This window comes from Emydura macquarii, unplaced genomic scaffold, assembly GCF_026122565.2.
Source record: "Emydura macquarii macquarii isolate MOO-44397 ecotype Brisbane River unplaced genomic scaffold, CSIRO-AGI_Emac_v2 contig_1043, whole genome shotgun sequence".
In the NCBI taxonomy this organism is placed as follows: domain Eukaryota; kingdom Metazoa; phylum Chordata; order Testudines; family Chelidae; genus Emydura; species Emydura macquarii.
This window is the reverse complement of record NW_027131180.1, coordinates 3,810,800-3,831,523: the sequence shown is the minus strand read 5'-3', so window position 1 is coordinate 3,831,523 and position 20,724 is coordinate 3,810,800. Positions and strand designations below refer to the sequence as shown.

General features: G+C 40.9%; 1 protein-coding gene across 5 annotated transcripts in view; it reads right to left on the bottom strand.

The window, feature by feature from the left end:
• Positions 1-20,724, bottom strand: part of POLA1 (DNA polymerase alpha 1, catalytic subunit) — a 338,774-nt gene that overhangs the window by 122,703 nt on the left and 195,347 nt on the right. Inside the window, exon 35 of one of the 5 annotated variants that reach the window (XM_067545062.1) lies at positions 14,009-14,429. The exons of the other annotated variants lie outside the window; for them this stretch is intronic. Within the exon in view, the coding sequence (XP_067401163.1) occupies positions 14,370-14,429 (60 nt within the window). The 3' untranslated portion in view covers positions 14,009-14,369. Of the gene's footprint in view, positions 1-14,008; positions 14,430-20,724 lie in introns of those variants that run through there. 5 annotated transcript variants of the gene reach the window in all.

Sequence of the window (20,724 nt, the reverse complement as noted above, 5' to 3'; positions counted from 1 at the left end):
ACATAATTGCAATAATTTGCAAAACACCATGGCAACCCACATTACAACTAGGTAAATACTGGTCTTTTGTGCTACATTGTTATTTTCAGAGATGCTGAAGTCAAAGAACGAATGACAAATGAACACAAAATTTATATTTGCTTTGTCTCAAAAGAGAAGAAAATTGATAAGAAGAATTGGGGGGAAACCGACTACAGCTGTAATTTCTAACTTGATTAATTAGGATGGTAACAGTCCTTAACAGTATATTCAACAAACAGCCCTGACTTAGTCTCTCCACCCACCTCTCTTCTCCCTACACTACTACCACTAACCCCCACCCCAGACAAATTTTTTCAGCTAGGAGAACAAACAACCCCATTTGCTCTTTTCTTCAACTTAATGGAATCCTTAATTACAGAATATTGTTCTCCTACTCTTCATTACACTGAAATCTGAGAGAGAGAGAGAGAGAGAGAGAGAGAGCCAAAGCAGACAGGGTAGCTACAGTCATCTTGTCTGCTTTTTTTGGACACAACAGGCCTAATGATGAGATGGCATTTTTCTGGTATTAGCAGCTGTTCTGTAGCAAATAATTAAGTAAACTATTTAGCATTTCAGTAAGCTCCTTCTCCCACTGGCTGTGTTAGGTAAACGTGAAAGCTAAAATGAAGTTATGATTTAAATCCCAAAACATCTGATGGAAGTAACTACTTACAAAGTAAACTTATTCTTACAATTACCATATTGTGTGGATTCTACTGGAATATTTCTGTATTATAACATATTTCTATTAATATATTATGTATCACCATTATGCTATGAAAACTATTGTTGAAGTATAGATTATTTTATTACTTTTACAAGAGTCTAAATTTTAAAAAATTACAATATTTTGGTAAAATAAATTATGAATACACCGGGTAAATTGTATTTAGGAAAAATTATTTGCTTAAAAATTATAACATAATAATTATGATTATTGTTCAAAATAAATCCACTAAATATTACTGGTGCAGCAGCTGTGTGCAGAAATAGTTACTGTGACAATGAACTATCAAAATTAGTTGTGGCTTTAGTTTCCACAATACCATTTCAGTAACAAATGCAAGCATACGTCTTAGTGTGGGCCAAAAATCTGCCATTAAGAGCAAACTGTGCGACTCCCAGTGAAGTCAATGGAACCTCTGCAGGCACACGGAAGTATAGTTTAGCTATAAGTGTATATACATATTACCCTCAAAAAAACTTGGTTACAAGAACATCATGAAGGTTGCAAAGTCAAGCACTAAAATTTAGGAAATGCCAAAATTAAGGTTGCCTATGCCTATGCATTATGATACACTCTTTAATTACATGATCACATACTTTTTTTTAAATATACCCACAGAACCCCTGCCTCATTTAATGCACAGGATAACGGTTAACAACTAATGAGCAGCTAGTCAATCTTTTGTTCAGTGTGTTGCCTCATGCACTGCACACAATTCATAGCTTGTTCTAACAGCACTCATCATTATACCATTTGAGAACTGCACAAATATTAATTAAACTATCTTCACAATAGCTGTGTGAAATGAGGAAGTAGTGTATTATTACCCCCATTTTACAGACAGGTAACTGAGACACAGAGAGAGTAAGATCAAAAGCATTCACTAATTTTGGGTGCCCTATCTGAGATGCCTAAGATCTAATTTTTCAAAGTACTTAGCATTATACAGCACTTCCTATGTTCAAAGCACAGCTCTCACTGATTTTAGATTCAGCTGCGAGTGCCCAGAACTTCTACAAATCACACCATAGGGTCTCAAGTCAGACACCCAGAAAATGAAGAACACGCAATTAAGTGACCAGTGAAAGTTTGGTTTAAGTAATTTGCCTAGTTTCACATAGGAACTCTGTGTCAGAGGCAGGATAGAATCCAGATCTCCAAGGTAGCATTCAACTGTTTTAACCATGAGATTATCCTTTCCCTTCCTGCAATCCCCTGCCTCATTCACTGGACCAAGTAGTTCCAGCCCTTAGTTGAGTGGGGAAGACCTTCAGTTTTGGGTGGGTCCAGATCTGCCTGCCCGGTATTTCAGACAGTACACACCTTCCAATTTTTGCAACTCATGAAGCAGGAGTTCTACAGACAACCGTTTCCCTCACTACAGAACCCTCATTCATATCCAAAGCAGGCCCATTCTAGGCACTGAATGAGACAGCGGTTCTGTGGAAAAAATCAGATGGGATCATATAATTAAAGACTGCATCATAATGCACATTGCACAAGGGGGTCAAATTAAGGTTGCACAGACAGCTTTAATTCTGGCTTTGTCTAACTTCTGAGTGCTTGACTGTGCAACCTTATCATGGACGTTTTCTGTGTATAATTTCTTGGGTTTTTAAAAGAGCAAACTGAAAAAAGAAATTTCATTATATGGTATCATACTAGTACCACATGAGTCATAAACAGGTTTGGAACTACGAGAGCCACCACACAGACCTCTGACACTTGAGCCACTAGAGGAACTGACAGCAATAGTAGATCGTCGTTCTCTGTGTGGACCAACACAAGACAGAGACAGGACACACTTTGCCAGTAAGCGTCACAAATATTTGAAAAAACGAGAGTTCTGTAGCACTTTAAAGACTAACAAATTTAATTTCAGCAGGCATAAGTTTTTGTGGGCTTTAGCTCACTTCCCAAACCCATTCTCCAACCTGGGTAGTCCCAATATCCACTCCCCAGGTGTCTCAACCCAAGTCCAGTCTGTGCCTAGTTCTAGTGCCAGTCACCCCCAGTTCCTTGCCCCACCTGTTTCTCTTCCACACTCTCACTTCCTCTCTCACACACACACACACACACACACACACACACACACACACACACACACACACACACACACACACACACACACACACACACACACACACAAAATGTTCCCCATCAGCTCTTAGATCCAATATCCATCCCTGAGCACTCATCCAATGTCAGTGCACCCTGGCTCTGTGTCCCAATTTCAGTGCCAGTTCTCCGCATACACCCTAGCTCCTCCTCAGAAGTGTTTCCCCTCCTTTCCTGCACACAAATGGTTCTCAGTCCCAGTCTCCCTCCAACACTCCTCAGGCAATCTCAATCTCCCCTCCACCCACTGGCTCTCAATACACCCCATAGTTCCCACCCCAGCTCCGAGTCCTATCTTCCCTCCTACCCACCCTGGACTCCCAGTTTTCCTCTCTCCCCAGCTCAGTGTCCCAATCTGCTCCCCTGTCATGCCACTGCTTCCTCCCACAGACTCAGGTCTTGTGCCCTATATATTAGAATCAGGCAACCTTCTTCTTCATTATGCCTGGGTCCAGCAAGGGGGTCACTGAGAGCACAGGACAGTCTCTCTGCTCTCCCTTCAGATGTCTGGACTTGGCATTTCCCACAGCACACCAGAGCTGCAATAGCAGGCACATCCTGATCAGTCCTGGGCTGGCACATGCCCAGTGTAGACTGAATCTTCAGGGAATTTAACAGCTAAAATCTAAGTCTCTAGAGTGAGCACGTGAGAACTGCAATTTTCCAAATGCTTGTAACTTGGCCAAATTTGGATGGGTTTTCACAGGGACAGCAAAAGGCACATCCCTGACACAAAGACTACCCCAATACAAATTTCAAGTCCCTGCGCCAAACCTTGGGGTCCGAACAGCATTTCAGGAAAAAGGTCACCAGAATATTAACATGGGCAAAACATGTATTTTTCCCCTATCTTCTTTCCTGGAAATGGCTGAGCTGTTTTGGCTGAAATATTCTAAAAACATTCAGTCTGAGGCAGACACCCAGCATGAAAAATTTCAACCCCAACACTTAAACTTTGCCAAAGTTATAAGCAACTGAAAACAGGATCTATTAACCGGAAGCATCAGGCAACATTAGTCATAGCTTATGCTACCAGTCCCACCTAGAATTCTCAGGTAAAACTAGGTCCAGAGACTTATGGCTGAGAGTACTTATCAGCAACAATTTAAGAATCCAAACTCAAAATCAACCCAAAGACATTAAATGCATGGAAATACATTTATGTAACCCAAACAACCTTAATTCTGCCCTGTAGTGATTCAATGCAATAATCATGTGATTATAATTGTCATTTTATTTAAAGCTCTTCAATGTTTGTGGTTGCAGATTAAATCAAACTGCTTTTAAAATGCTTTGGATTCCCCTCTTTTTTTCCTCCCTTCAGTGTTATTAAAGGACAGAGTTAAGGTTGTTTGGGTGCCATCACTCTGCATTTCCATACATTAGTATGTTTGGATTTACCTTAAGTTTAAGTTTGACATTTCTGTGTTTATAACACTTGGGTTTGGGTTAATTAAAACATCCATGTAACACATTTTATTTTAAATTACTAATATATGCTTTCAACTTTCTGTCTGAAAATAAAAATATTAAAACAAATTAACTAAAATAAAACCAAGCTAGAAATCCAGAGGACATTACCATCTGATATTTCTTAGGCCCTTCATTTTTGCATTTTATTTTGTTTACAATTTCCAGGGAATGTTATCAGTGTTTATTCCAAAATTTAAAAATGGGTGGAAAAAGATCTGTAAGAACCAAAAATGAAGGGCAGCAGGTGACAGGGAGGATTGCCCAATACTTACAGGAGCTTGGAGGTTGTGGTGTCTGGTACTCACAGGATGTGGCTGGCGGGGCAGTGAGGGATGCCCGGTACTCCTGGGGGAGAGCAGGTGGTGGTGAGGGCTACCTTTCACTCACGATGTAGCAGTTGAGGAAACCTTCTGCTCCCTGAGGGCCTGTTGCTGCAGCGGTCAGACTACAGGAGGTTTTAGTTGCCAGGTCCTGGCTCCCTGCCCAACTTGCTTCCTCACTGTGAAGCAGCAGTCATCAACTGGAAGGTATCCTCCCCTGCACAGGTGAACTGTGTAGTCCAGTGGGAACTCTGCAAGGCAGGACTGAGCTGCCATCTCTCCTTCTGGAGTGGGGAGGTGGGTATGAGGAGGTCCGGCATTTAAAAAGACGGGGCAAAAGTTGGTAAAATCTGAATAATGGCTTTTTTAACACCCAAAATATTTTTTGGGGGGAGGGAAGGGAAGACACAGAGGAAATGAAGTGCCTTAGATATTTTTAATGATTTGGAGATATGTATTATCAACCTCAGATCTTTTATTTTTTGACCAGATTTACTGTTTCGCTTTGGCTACTTTATGCCACTCTGGAACAATACAACGCAACTATGGAATACTGGTCACTTAAGATGGGTTTAAGGTTGCTTTGCTTCAACAGAGCCTACTAACTAGATTAATTGCAATGGCTAGCTATTGAAAAGGAAGAGTTAGGATTAAGGGTAATTTTTGACATTTTTCATATCTGAAAATGTATCTATCAGCAAAGACTGGTGTATAAAACCTTCTCCTTCAGAGAAACTCACAAAGTGGCCACATCACCCACTGTTTTCAGTGAGACTGTCTTAGTTAAGGTGCCCTCTTTCAAAACTGCCAGTGTCCCCAATGGAAGGAAAGGCAAGATGCCCTTAAGGAAGATAGTGATCCCATATAACAGGAGTGGCCAAAGTTACTGACCTCCTCAAACCTTCCCCTTCTCCCCCCCTGGGCAGAATCCTCTAGCCCCACCACCCTGCCACCGGGCAGAAGCGTCGAGCTCCCCACTCCAGTGGAGAATTGGGGGGGGGAGGGGGGCGGCACAGAGGGTTTCACAAGCTGTACTTGAACTGTAAAAGAGCCGCATGTGGCTCATGAGCCAGAGTTTGGCCACCCCCGCTCTATACCGTCAGAAGGCAGAGGGGAAACATTGTGAGGAGCAGGTAAACAAAGGCCGCTGCCATGTTTTTTAACAGCAGGCTGTGACCTCTCCTTAGTATTTCATCTCCAAACATTCAAAATTCATGAATCAGGACCCAAAATGCTATTAAATTAAAAAAAACACTACATCTTGGGTACTTCTGATTTGCCTTTTGATTTGAGCCTTTAGATTATATAGAATCAACATTTTCAAGCTTCCCTCTGCAACCAAGGCGGCTAGAAACTTATCCTTTAAAAAACGAAGCCTGAAATTCTCAGATAAACATATCCATTCAAGAGATAGACCTTTAAGAAAAAAATCACAAGACTTGCAATAAAAATTGTGAGCTGGCAACACTGCATCCTATTGAAAACAATGGGAAGTGATGGGTATTTTAAGAACGGCATCTTAACTCATGGCAATTTGTGGTTGCTGTTCTGTTATGAAGAAGAAGAAATGGCAACCATTTTGAAAAAGACAAGCTCTTTGTGAAATTCTCTGAAGATTAGTCAGCCTCTGATGAAGGAGAATGTTCAATAATAAAAAAAAATAATCCTAAAAGCAATCCTTCAAACATAGCCTACGCTCAAGGTTTCAGTGAATTTTAATTATATGTGAAGTTTTAGGACTGTGTTATTCTGATGATTAGAGACCCCAAAAAAAAAAAAAAAAAAAAAATCTGATACTTTCCTAAAGGATACTTAATTTTAGCTCCTAAAATAATGGATCAACTTGTATGTCTTCATTCTGTATTCAAAACGTAAGTGTTATAAATTTGGAGAGGATATGCTGTATTTTTCATAAATTGCCATGAGGATGAATAGCTAAGTTTTTTGCACAAAAACAGGTATCTAGCCACAACTGGTACCTCCCTAATATACTTCGACTGTAAAACCTTTGTGTTATGGGCTCTCTCTTTTTATGCACTTGGCACTCACTCTGTTGTCTTTTGTGACCAAAGATGACACGGACAACGGTATTACGTCTTGTGGGTATGACTATGGCTAAAAAGACTGATGAACTAATGGCAGTCCTTTCCATATTGAATGCATATATAGCTCAATATTGAGAAAGGGATTAGTTTGCGCCTGCCCACTGAATCTGCTGCTGTTTACAACTCAGCCTCTGTGCCTCAAGATCCATACAGCAATTAACCTCGAACTAAGTAACCCCATTGTTAATTGCTGCTCACGAGGGTGATCTATCTGACGCCAATGGCTCCCAGCTGTTAATGTCAATATTTTGCACTGCTCCAAGTTGTGCTTCAGTGTGTCCTTGAAGCATATCTTCTGGCTGCCTCGGGCACAGTTACCCACTTTCAGTTCACTGTACAGCAACTGCTTTGGCATTCTGGTGTCATCCATCCTCAACATATGACCAGTCCAGTGTAACTGTGATGCGATGAGCATGGCTGCAATCCCCATGGAGTGGCTGTGTTCCAGAACCTCATTACTGGTAACTTTATCCTGACATCTGATGCACAGTATGGCACACAGATATCATAAACGGTGACTTTTAGTTTCAACTCCTGACACAGGTTGATACATCACTTCTGTCTTTTTCAGTTTGATTGTCAGTCTGTACCTTTTCACAGACTCTGCGAATCTGTCTGTAATCAATAGTATCTCTTCTTGAATATGTGCATCTGCATACAGCGGCTCATGAACAATTACCTCAAACACCCTCAAGGAAGCTTGCATCCTGTTCAGGTTGAATAATTTTCCAGAGGATTAGAATGTTGGAATTCCAGAGGATTGGAATTAATGTCTTTGGGTTGATTTTGAGTTTGGACTCTTAAATTGTTGCTGATATGTACTCTCAGCCATAAGTCTCTGGACCTAATTTTACCTGAGAATTCTAGGTGGGACTGGTAGCATTAGCTATGACTAATGTTGCCTGATGCTTCTGGTTAATAGATCTGGTTTTCAGTCGCTTATACTGATACTGGCATTCAGGTCTCTTATAGCATCGTCATTCCTGCTTAGAAAAGATTGAGCAGGATTGGACCAATTACGCAGCCCTGCTTGCTACCATTAGTGATAGGAAGCAACACAACGCTACTGTGATTGTCAGTTTGCTCATTTTCTGACTGCACAGGTGTGTCTCCTTGCAGATACAGTGGTCAGGTCAGATTCTATGGAAGCAGACAATTTTTAGGGCACCTTTTCTAGCCCATTCCCTATATGGGGTGAACAGTGTAATCCTGAAAAGGCTGTTCAGGTGCCCAAGATGTTGCCAAACACTGCAGTTACTTCCAGATATGGTACCAATGTCATGGGCTGTCTACATGCAGGTCTACAGCTACAACTGCCAGCGTCTCCATGCCTGGCACTTTGCCACTTGCCAATCACTGTAGGACTTTCCTCCATCCTCAGAGCACACGAGTATTTAGTAGTAATGGCATGTTTCGGATCATCCACAGTCTCTCACCCGTTCTCCTGAAATCCACTGGCAAGACCAATGGCAGGGGTTGATGCAGTCTATGGCTGTCAACATGGAATCATTCCATGTGCCCTCTCTAGTAATTGCTATGCATCCACTTTTGCTATGTCCACTCTCTTCCACCACATAAACCGTTGCTGTCTTCCCTACCAACCCCTAGCTGGGGGCATGAGTTAATGAATGTCAGGGTGTATTCTAAAAGCCGATGGAACTTGCTCATTACACCTTTGGGGCCCCACACTACCCTGAGATCCCTTGCAGAATTAGCTTGGATACATGAGGGCCCAGTTACCAGTTAGTACCACTCAGATGGACTGCAAGGGTCTTGCTGGGGGAAAGATTATATAGCACTAAGGAGGGCTTATACACTTGGCCTCCACTTCATGGAAATGAGGCTGGCTGCAGCCAGTGACAATAGTAGTAGAATACCCACTGGTCATACAGTGCTTCACACAGGCCTGTGCCATGGCTTTAACCAACTACAGTATGCGGTTATATATAATAAAAATATATGGCTTAAAACATAAAAATGGTCATACTGGTCAGATCAATGGTCCATCTAGCCCAGTGTCCTGACTTCTGACAGTGGCCAATACCAGGTGCTTCAAAGGGAATGAACAGAACAGGTAATCATCAAGTGATCCATCCTCTGTCATCCACTCAAAGCATCTGGCAGTCAGAGGCTTAGGGACATCCAGAGCATACAGCTGTGTCCCTGACTGTCTTGAGCCATAGCCATTGATGGACCTATCCTCCAAGAAGATATCAAATTATTTTTTGAATCCAGTTATAGTTTTGGCCTTCACAGCACCCCTGATAACGAGTTCCACAGGTTGACTGTCTTGTGTGAAGAAGTACTTCCTTTTATTTGTTTGTGTTAAACCTGCTGTTTATTAATTTCATTGGGTGACCCCTGCTTCTTGCGTTATGTGAAGGGGGTAAATAACATTTCCTTATTCACTTTCTCCACGCCCTTCATGATTTTATAGACCTCTATCATATCCACCCTTAGTTGTCTTTTTTTCAAGGTGAACAGTCCCAGTCTTTTTAATCTCTCCTTATCCTTACCCTTAAATGCATACCCTTAAATCATTTTTGTTGCCCTACTCTGTACCTTTTCCATTTCAAATATATCTGTTTTGAGATGGGGCAACCAGATCTCCACGCAGTATTAAAGGTGTGGGTATATGATGGATTTATATAGTGGCATTATGATATTTATTGTCTTATCTATCCCTTTCCTAATGGTTCCTAACATTGTTAGCTTTTTTGACTGCTGCTGCAAACTGAGCAGATGTTTTTAGACAATTCTCAATGACGACTCCAAGATCTTTCTTAAGCAGGTAAAGGTAATGTAGACCCCCATCAGTTTGTATGTATAACAGGGATTGTTTTTTCCAATGTGCATTTATCAACATTGCATTTTATCTGTTGTTGTGTTACCCAGTCATCTAGTTTTTGTAACTCTTTGCAGTCAGTTTTATCTTATCTATCTTGAGTAATTCTGTATCATCTGCAAACTTTACCACCTCACTATTGACCCCTTTTTCCAGATCATTTATGAATATGTTGTACAACACTGGTCCTAGTACAGATCTCTGAGGGACACAGTTATTTACCTCTCTCTCCAATCTGACAACTGACCATTTATTCCTACCCTTCGTTTCCTATCTCTTAACCAGTTACTGATTTATGAGAGAATATATATATATATTTATATGCATATAAAATGGCCATTCCTTCTGAAAGTGTCATCAGAAAACTTTAAAGAACCTGAAGCTGAAATAATGCTTAAAAATAGAGTTCTCTGCCACAAAACTGCACAATGGATCCTAGTCATAGCTCAAAATAATCAAAATAACTTACACTAAAGTATTTGTATCTGGTAATGTAGTGGGACATTTTTGTTTCTACCTTTCCAAAAATTTTCAATTCTTATTTTACTGTAGGACTTGCTAGGAATAAACAAATTGTCATACTAGACCTGGGCCAGGCATCTGGGTCCCTTTAGTCCAATATCTTGTCTCGGACAGTCATAGGCAACAGCTGTTTCAGAAGACAAGCCAAGAAAACCTGCACTAAGGAGAGGTGAGAAGCTGTCCCTGATAAAAGCCTTATCCTTATCCTAAACTCTGTTAGAGCTTGCCTACACGGAGACCTAGTGCATGGCAAGCCAGGGGGTGACTCTGCAGGGCACTAGCTTGCCATTGATCATGTGGACCAAGCCACCATGCACTAAAAGTTCCATACCGAGCACATTATGGAACTTTTAGTGCATGGCAGCAGGGTCCACATGGTCCTTTTGTGAGTGGCAAGATAGAGTGCTATAGATTCACACATTGGCTTGCCACACACAAATTTCTTAAGCCCTGAAGCATGAGGTTTTATAGCCTTCCAAAATTGTTGTTAGCATTAACTATTACAATTCTGGACATTGTACTTAGCCATATAAAGTGTTCAATTCCTTTTCTAATTTTGCTAAATTCTTGGTTTCAATTACATACTGTGGCAAGGAGAGCCACAGCCTAAGTACATGTTATATGAAAAAGTATTTCCTTTGACCAGCTCTGATTTGCTACCTTTCACTTTCCACTGAATGACCTCTTGTTCTTGTATTATGAGACAAAAAGCAGAAGTTCCTACTCTACACCTCTCTATGTAATTTATTTTTTCCATATATTTTTATTATGTTTACCATATATTTTCAAAAGTAAACAATCCCAAATTTTTAAAAATATCTTGCTACATGAGCTTTTCCATGCTCCTAGTCATTCTCATTGCCCTTTTCTGAACCCTCTTTCACTCTGCAACATCCTTTCTGAAACAGGATGATCAGTACTTCACCCAGTATTCCAGATGAGTATGCACCATTGATTTATATAATGGCAATTTTCCATATTATTCTCCTTATGCACCCTAACTTCTTGTTTCCTCTTTTAGCTGTGGTTGAATATTAAGCCAAAGTCTTAATTGAACTATCCACAATGATGCCCAACTCCATTTCTTGAGTTAATAGTTAACTCTAACCCTGTAAGCTATACTAATAGTTCACTCTTTTCCTTCCAATATAAATTAGTCTGTATTTATCAGCACTGAACTTCATCTATCATTGGGCTGCCCAAACATCTAACTTCACACCCTCTGAAGTTCATCATCATCTGGATTTTGCTAATTTAAATCACCTTGCCTCATCTACACATTTTGTTACTTCACTGCTCACTCATCTTGCCAGATCATCAATAAATATATTAAACATTGCACTAATCCTCTATGTATAGTATAGAACAACAGGTATACTCTTGGCATGGAAACAACTTACAAAAAGAGACAGACAGACAGACACACACACACACACACGGTGAAAGTCTTTTCTCCTGCTCCCTTCTGGAACTGTTTTTCCCCTTGGCACTCCTTCAGCTTCTTTTTTTCATGGGTATGGCCACTCCTTCTCCCCTCTCTGAAATGAGCGGTGTCTGGTTTATATAGACACCAGAACCCTCCCACTACCAGCAAGCTCCTAGAGGATTGGTTAATTGGAGTCAGCTGCTTGGGTATTTTGTGTTTTTCTTCCCCCCATGTGACAGTTCATACTGTCATACATGGATAGATTTATTTTATATTGCAGTAATGCCCAAAGTCCCCAGTAGAAGTCTGGGGCCACTGTGCTAGGCAATGTACATAAACAGAGGAAGAGACAGTCCGAGCTTCAAAGATTTTATGATCTAAAATGACAAAACAGATGAAGATGGGGAAAAAGGGACAACATATAAGCAAAGTGACCAGGATGATGACAAGTGCCCATGATGTTAGTTCTATATCTTTTTAAAAATAAAATATTTGGTTTACTTACATCACAAAAACTTTGTAGTTTTTTGGAGAGGAAGCAAACATGAGGAAGAAAGAGGAGTGACTAATGGGAGGGAGAAACTAAAGATAAAGAAGCGAGAAAGAGGGAAAGACAGAAAAGAGGATGACAAGCATAAGGGACACAGAGTGGGATTAGGCTGCTCAAGAATTGCTGTGGTAAGTGAAATGGAACAAAGGGAAATGAACAACTAATGATAAAACAATACGTGAGAAAAAATCCACTCCCAAAAATTCACAGTTTAAGTGATAAATATGGGAGGAGTTTAAGTGAAGCTTCTGTCTGCCTTCAAACTGCTAACTTCTCCCCATATTGGGAGAGTAAGAGATAGTTAAGGGGCTAGGTCCACTGGGTGGGTGAGGAAGTCTGTCTGGATCTGGTGTGGGATAGTAGGAGGACTAGAAAGCCTTAGCTTAATCCTTTGCTCGACTGTAGCTCATACCGGGTGGTTTAAGGTCTGAGGATTTCCATGTTCCCACCCCCCTCCTCACCAACTCCACATGCTGTGGACAAGAGAAGCGGAGGCTGCTGGGGCTGTTGAGAAGCCATGTAGAGCAGTGTAAATGTTTTATTGGCATGTGTTTTGGGATGACCATATTACTCATGTAAGGCAACCTTTTCTGGTGAGTGTAAAGAACTGGCACATGGTCAAAGCCCTTCAGAGTTTTGGAAAGTGATACATGCCAAAGGAGCTAAATAAGTGGCCAGAATGCTGGCGAGGTTGCCAAAAGAATGTGACAACTGTAGTTTGTCACGTGGCTCTGTGATTTTTTCTTTTTAACAGGGATCTGTATATATGTGCACACACTGACACTCGCGGTAAAGCAATGTGATAAGCTAAATTTGCAAAGCACTTTTGATCACTTCACCCACTTTGCGCACTAATATCTCTCCACAGAGTACATACGGTATCCCAAATCTCTTGTGAAATGAGAGTAGCTTCAAACAACTGTTTTAATTTGCTTTTAAAGAAAGCTATCAAACAGTGTTTCCTGCTTTATCCACATAATATCCATTGATTTAGACAAATATGCATTGAGATAGGAAGCAGGATATCTGTGGTTCTGGTTTCATCTAGTCTACTGTGTGTCACAACTTTTATGACTGCCCAAGGCATCATATCCCTATCTTAAGGCATAGGAAACTATCATTCACCCCATTTGATTATATAACGTAACAGAGGTTGCACAAGGTCATTTCAGGAAGAGGTGGGAATAGAACACAGATCTCTAAAATGGCAAAGCTAAGTCTCATCCATGTTGCCTTCTAGAAACAGGAATAGAACCTAAGAACCAAACTGCTGTCTCTCAGAGTTATGTAATCCAATGGCAAAGAGTTCTGTGTCTCCGCTTCAGTGGCTAGTCTGCATTCAAGATGACAGCCTACTTCCACTAGAACAGCGTTTCTCAATTGGGGTTCCGCGGAACCCTGGGGTTCCGCAGGAACACTGTTAGGGTTCCGCGAGAAAGTGATCATGCCACCGAGAGCAGCTGTTCTCCGCGCCGTTGAAAAAGGGAAGATGTCCCGGATTTTTCGGCAGAGGGTACCAAGTATGAGTGTAATTTCCCCACGGAGCCTAAAGGGTTCCTTGGGGAAATTTAATTGAGAAACGCTGACCTAGTTGTTTGTATATAATTTGCTTATTTCGACTTTTTTTTGGCCCCATATGTAAAAATACTGTTAAGAGTTTGGGGGATTCCGCAATTATTTATCGAGTTCAAAAGGGTTCCGTGGCCAAATTTAATTGAGAAACACTGCTCTAGAAGTTGCTTTTTTAGCTCACGTGGAAAATATTTGTGCTGTGGATCTCAAGATCATGGGTTCACAAACCCTGTCAATTACCTTCGCAAGAAAAAAAAATAGCATGTGATTCTGTAATTAAAAACCATCAGTTAGGGCTTTTAGGACACCGGGACCAAATTCCAGGCAACTGAATTTATTCTATTAACATGCAATAGGTTTTATTCTCATCCCCCACACAAATACACATGTAGCTGAAAATACTTCTGAATGGGGCAAAGTGTTTAAAATACCAAGTGACGTTAAATATGATTATTTTCAAAAGGGGGTTTTGTTTTTATTTTCTTATGCTCTCCAGGAGGTTTGTGTCCACACGCCCTGAGTTTTGGCTACTGCAAAATCATCCAGGAAGCCTGGCTCAGAACTTTCTTTCTCCAAACCATAACAGGGCAGGGAGCTTGAGGCTGGCTTCAATGTCTTAACTTCCCAGGCTTTGGCTGTTGTGTTGTTCTCCCTGCAGGCCTGTCTATTCTTCTAGTTGACCTTCCTTCAACTTGCTGGCTGCAAGCTAGACTTCAGCTTTCTCCCTGACCCCCTGCTGCCTGGACTCTGTGGAATAGCACAGGGGACATTACTGTAGTTCAATTAACATCCCCTTGTGGAGAATGCTAGAGAGAAAGAGGCAACTGAAGGCAGGTCCCAATGGGAAGGGAGACAACAAAGTGCCATGTGGGTGGCTCCAGCAAGACATGAAGTTCTACAGCAAACATGCTGAATTCCATGGCATTGCAGAAAAATGCCAGATTTTACAGCCATAGAATTGCAGAGTCAACAGGATCTCAATTGAGATGAATGGGGCAATTAATACCTGTTATGCTCAGACTTTCTGCAGAATCAGAAAAAAACTGCATTAGTTTATGCTTTTTTCACATTTTTTAGGTTTTCTTTGCTATGATAAGGACAAGAGATGTGGCAGAATTCATATCATACAACGTACGGCCCTAGGCTTTATCAACACCATTGACATCCTGCTCTATGATCCTTTCATCACAGAATCCAAATATTCCACAAATATTTATGAATTTATCTTCACAACACCTGTGAGGTGAAGTGGCATTAACCCTATTTTACATTTATTGCAAGACTTTGAGGGTGCGTAGTAAATAAGGCAGGAACACTCAGGAAGAGAAAGAATGATCTCATGTTAAAGCAGTGGAATGCCACCTTGAGGAACCAGATTCTACCATTGCCTCCGGCCAAGTCACCTACACCAAAATATTCACAGGTGGCCCCTGTGTTTTTCATTTTTTGGACTCATCCACGATCTGATCTGCAATTGAAGTCAACAGGATCTCTGCTCTCAATATATAAAATGTTATAAAATATCAGGTCCTAGCTTTCTCAAATTGGGCACTCAAAATAAGTTTGCACTACTGGTGATTTTAAATGGTAATCTCTGGGCCTCGGTGTCTCGTGTGTAAAACAGGGATAACACTACCACCTCACCACAACGTGTGTTATAAAGGTAGTTTTTTTTACAAATACTAATGAATTTAAGATGACAGCAGCATAAAAAAGCCTAATTCTGCATTCAGTTTAGAGTTTGGGTGGTACGCAGTAAATAATGCAAGGAACTACACATTGAATATGGATAAAATGTAGTTTGCAGTTTTGTCTCTTTCAGCAACAGAAGGTGGTCCAATAAAAGGTATTACCTCACCCAACTTGTCACAATAATAATTATTATTATTATTATTACATAACTAACCATTAAATGACGGGGTATTGTGGAAAAAAATATTATCCGATCTTGTGATCAAAGACTATATCGTAATACACATACACAAGGGGGCTGAATTAAGGAAGTCTTAATTCTTGTATTTCCTAAATTTTGAATGTTAGACTTTGTACACTAAACATTTTGAACTTTTTAAATGTAATGTCCTGAGTTAAACATACAAACCATAACTGAAAAAACAAAAAAAGTTTCATCATGGGGAATTGTACTGACCCACCCACATAAATCAACAGATCCACAGCACAGTCCTCTACCAGCTGAGCTAATAGCAGTAGAAGGCTGTTATCTTTGATGCGAACCATCCACTAGAAGTGGTGGAGATATTCTACCAGTTTTTTCCCCCCAAACCTATTTGATAGATAGCAAAGGAATGTCAAAACTCTGGAATAAAAAGTACAATTCCAGGTTCTGTAGTGCTGTATTCGCTAATGGTTACAGGCCCTTCTGTCCCTGTTCTCTTGCACTTATCCATCCCACTCCCCTCCCTCAATATCTCCCTACAGCTCCTATCATCAACCTGGCTCCTTCCCCTGTTCCACTCGCTCCCCTGTTCTCACCAGCTCCTTTCCTTCTCCCACCTGGCTCCTAGGCCTCCTATCTTCTGATGCCCTTTGCTCCTTCCCTGTCCCCCTCATGGAGGTTTCTGAGGTTCCTCTCCCCACTGCATTCGAGTCAGGTTGCTTTCTACTCCTCCTCCATGCTGCCCAGAAATCAGTAGAGGGAGCACCGAGAATACAGGAAAGACCAGTTCCCCACTTTCCATTCTGGAACCCAGCACCACAGCAACCCACAGCACCTTCAACAGCAATTATTATTGCAGCAGAAATCCTGTAGCACCAGTGATGAAGCACATTCAATGAAGCCCACTAAGTGGGCAATGATGCAAGCACAGTTCAGTGCAGACTGAAGCTGGGTGAATATGGACCAGATGGACCACCCCCAGTACAGGCAGAATCTTCAGAAAATTTAGCTGCCAAACTCTACAAGTCTCTTGCATGATCAGGTACAAACTGAGATTTTTCAGAGGTTTATAAATTGGCAAAATCAGAGTAAATTTTCACAGGGATGACAAAAAGCACATCCCTGGCACCTGGGTGATCTCTCAGCCAAATTTTGAGTTCCTGCTCTGAAATATGAAGCCACTGGCGCATCTCAATGAAGCAGGATAAAAAAAAAACAAAAAACAAAACAAAACCAAGCCACTCATATGGGCAAAATATTTCCCTCAATCTCGTTCTTGGAAATAGCTGAACCATTTCAGCAGAAACTTAAAAAAAAAAAAAAAAAAAAAAAAAAAATCACTTTGAGGCAGATACCTAGCATAGAAAATGTCAGTCTGAACAGTTAAAATTTGGCAAAATTGAAATAACTGAAAACAGTCTTGCAATGGGAAGTATCAGGCAACCTTAACTAGATATGGTGTCACGATATCTAATAATATATATAATATATGTTTATTATATTATATATTATATAATAAATACAAATAAAAATTATATTATGTATTATATATATATATATATATATATATATATATATATGTTATAAAAGCTTTATAAAGGCTGCTCTGAAGTGGGTGGAAAAAATAGTTATTAGGGACAGATTTCTTGGCCATAAACAGCAGAAAGGCCTTTAGCGTTTTGTAATACGTAATGTACAAGACACTGTCAGTGTGGCAGAAACAGCTGCAAGGACCAGCTGAGCCCCAATCAACCAGCTGTTGAGTGCTCTGTGCTTCAAACAGAAAGGCCACATATACACAGCCAAAACATTTTAATTTAACGATAGGTAAATATGGTTTTCTTCAACCTGTATGGATGAAGCCAAATCATGTAACAAGCAGGATTTGAAAAGTGTTTTCAAATGGACTGAAGCAAACTCATCCAATATCATTCCTTAATCACCTTAAGATCTACTATCTTTTTCAAAGCATAGGACAAAATGGCATTGGTTGTCAGATTAAACTTTGTTCTTGAAACACAAAGGCAGGTTATACCTATCTTAAACTAGAGCTCTTCTATTCTGTAAGAAGCCAAGATTTTATTTTGTTTATACTGTGCAAATAAAGCTTGAATAAAAGAGTACAAGAAAAATGCTTTAGCACAGGTAGAGGTAGTTATACCATGGCAATAGCATATTTTTTTGAAAACCAAGCTTTAGCCCAGGTTAGCCACAATCAGTTTCAATTACAAGAGTTTAACAACTGTTGTAAAATGAGTTGTTTTGGTTGTATAGAAAGCACTGAAGACAATTAGGGTGAGGGAAAGGAGAAAAGAAATCTGCACAAAACTTTATTTCACAGATTGCTCAGTACTAGTTTTCAGGAGAACCCACATCACACTCCCAATTATTTTCAAGATTCTATTACTGATATGAAATGGAAATTTGAGAAAAGTTAGAATAAGTGGTGGCACTTTTTTAATACAAGTGTACTTTATTCAATCCTTTTACTAACTGAGTTTCTCTATTTTCCTGTGGATGTAGCATTTTCAACTTTTTTCCATTTAAAAAAATATTTTGATTCTTTCCATTCATATCAAGTGTTCTGAAAGCTTGATTAAAAAAGCCACTACCCTCAAGATAGTTTAAAAAGGAAGGCCTTGTGGGTAAGACATTTGGTTTGGGATTCAGGGGATCCCGTGGCTCTGTAACAGATTTCTTGGGAAAAATCCCTGTCTGAATTTTCCCCATCTGTAAAATGGAAATAATATTTTCCTATATCACAGGTGTGTTCTAAAGAGAAATTAGTTAGTATTAGTGAGGTGCTCAATTACTATGGCAATAAGTGACATGTAAAAGAATATACACATATAAAACCAAAATGTTTGTACTTCATATTGCTACTATTTTTAAAATAATCTATTTAACATGTTACAAACCACATATAAAATTATAGGAGTTAGAAAAATATAATCATGAACATTTAACACCGAGTGTGACTTCACTTGAGATAGGCTTTTATGAATTAAAAACAAAGTCTACCCCATTGCAAAAGTATAAAAAATAAATTATGGGGCAGAAAACCTCTAAGAGCTATCCTTGAAGCATACACTTCTGGTGCAGAAAGTATATTAAACAAGAATCTCTAGATTAATAGAAGCTAGAAACAGAGAAAGGAAGATTTGATTTTTATAAGCACTAGAAAGGGAGGTTACTTACTTTAACTGATGGCTCTTCGAGATATGTGGTCCCTATCTGGATTCCTGACGGGGGTGCGCATGTGTGCCATGCACTAGCGCCGGAACTGTTTGGAATAGTGTCCGTCAACCCCCATGCATGCCTCACATTGCTCCTGTGGTACATCCAAGATCTTATGTCAATGCCCCCTCAGTTTCCTCTTACTAATAGGTATCAAACCCACAGCAGAGGGAACCAGGGGGTGGGACTGGAATCCAGATAGGGACCGTACGTCTTGAAGAGCCATCAATTATAGTAACTTCCTTTTCTTCTTCATGTGTTGGTCCCTATGTGGATCTCAGCCATGGTAGCGTAGCATGCAATAATCAGTATGGCGGTGCGGGCTAGGGCTCAGCAGATGCAAAAGTTTGTAAGACTGTGTGGCCTACTGGTGCATCAGTCGATGGTGAGTTGGCTATGGCATAATGTGCAGTGAAGATGTGAATAGAGGACCACATCGCATCCCTGCAAATGTCTTGCCTTGGGACATCGGCGAGGAAGGCAGACATAGCAGCCTATGCTCGTCTGGCGTGAGCATTGATGCAGGTAGAATTGGTAGCAGGACTTGGCAAAGAGAGTATCACTCTTTGATACATCAGGAATTCTATTTAGAAATGCGTTGGGAAGAGAGTGCACGGCCTTAGCAGTGCTCCACTATTGCGACGAAGAGTCTCGGCGAGGAGATAGAAGGCTAACGCATAACGGACATTGAGGGAGTGCAGTGTGCTCTCTATTGGAGGAGTGTGGCTTAGGATAAAAGACAGGGAGATGGATGACATGGTTGAGATGGAACAATGAGGCCACCTTGGGAAGAAAAACTTGGAGTGAAGTCATAGGGAGACTTTGTTCCTGTGGAATACCACGAAGGGAGGCTCTGCCATCATAAGTGCCAGTTTGCTGACTCTTCGGGCCGAGATGATCACCACTAGGAAGATTACCTTGAGGGATACATAGGTAAGTGAGCAAGCAGCCAAGGGTTCAAATAGTGATTTTGTGAGAACAGAAAAGACTAGGTCAAGGTCCCAGACCGGGGTACGTTCCCTGATGGAAGGGAATGTGTTCAGTAGGCCCCATAGGAAATGAGTAGAGGTTGGGTAGCTAAATATGGAAGTCCATCTATTGGTGGAAGGAAGGTGCTAATAGCTGCCAAGTGTACTCTTATAGAGGAATGGGCGAGGTCTGAGTGTCGAAGGTGGAGTAGGTAATCCAGGACGGTCATTACGGATATGTTCGATAAAGTGAGGTGGTTATTGGAGACCCAGCTTGTGAGCCACCTCCATTTGGCTTGGAAGCAGACTCTAGTTGCAGGGCATCAGCTATCGGTAAGGATATACCGTACTGGTGTGGAGCACACATTATCTATTTGCAAGCCCCATCCAAATACCAGGCTGTGAGGTGGAGCTGGTTGCGGGTTGGGATGTTGGATCTGGCCCTATTGCTGGATGAATAGGTTTGACAGGTGGGGAAGAGGAATTGGAGGGCAGATTAACAGATGGAGGAGGTCTGTGAACCAATACTGGCGGGACTATGAGGATGAATGTTGCTTGGTCTTGTTTCACTTTGCGGAGAACCTGAGGAATGAGCAGAATGGGTGAGAAGGCATAGCAGAGGTCCAGGGTCCATGGGAGAAGAAAGACTTCTCCTTGAGATCCCTGTCCAAGCACTCCCCTTGAACAGAAAAGGGAAAGTTTGTTGTTTACGGTTGTGGTGAATAGATTCCAGTAGGGTGCTCCACTGCTGGAAGACCTGGTGAAGAGTGGGGCCACGGAGTTCCCCTTCGTGGATGTAATGGAAGGAACAGCTCAACTTGTCTGTCATAATATTGTTCATACCTGGCAAATGTGTTGCATACAATGTGATGATGTGATGGAGGCACCAGTTCCATAGCCGGATTGCTTCTCGGCAGAGGGACAGATCTGGCTTCACCTG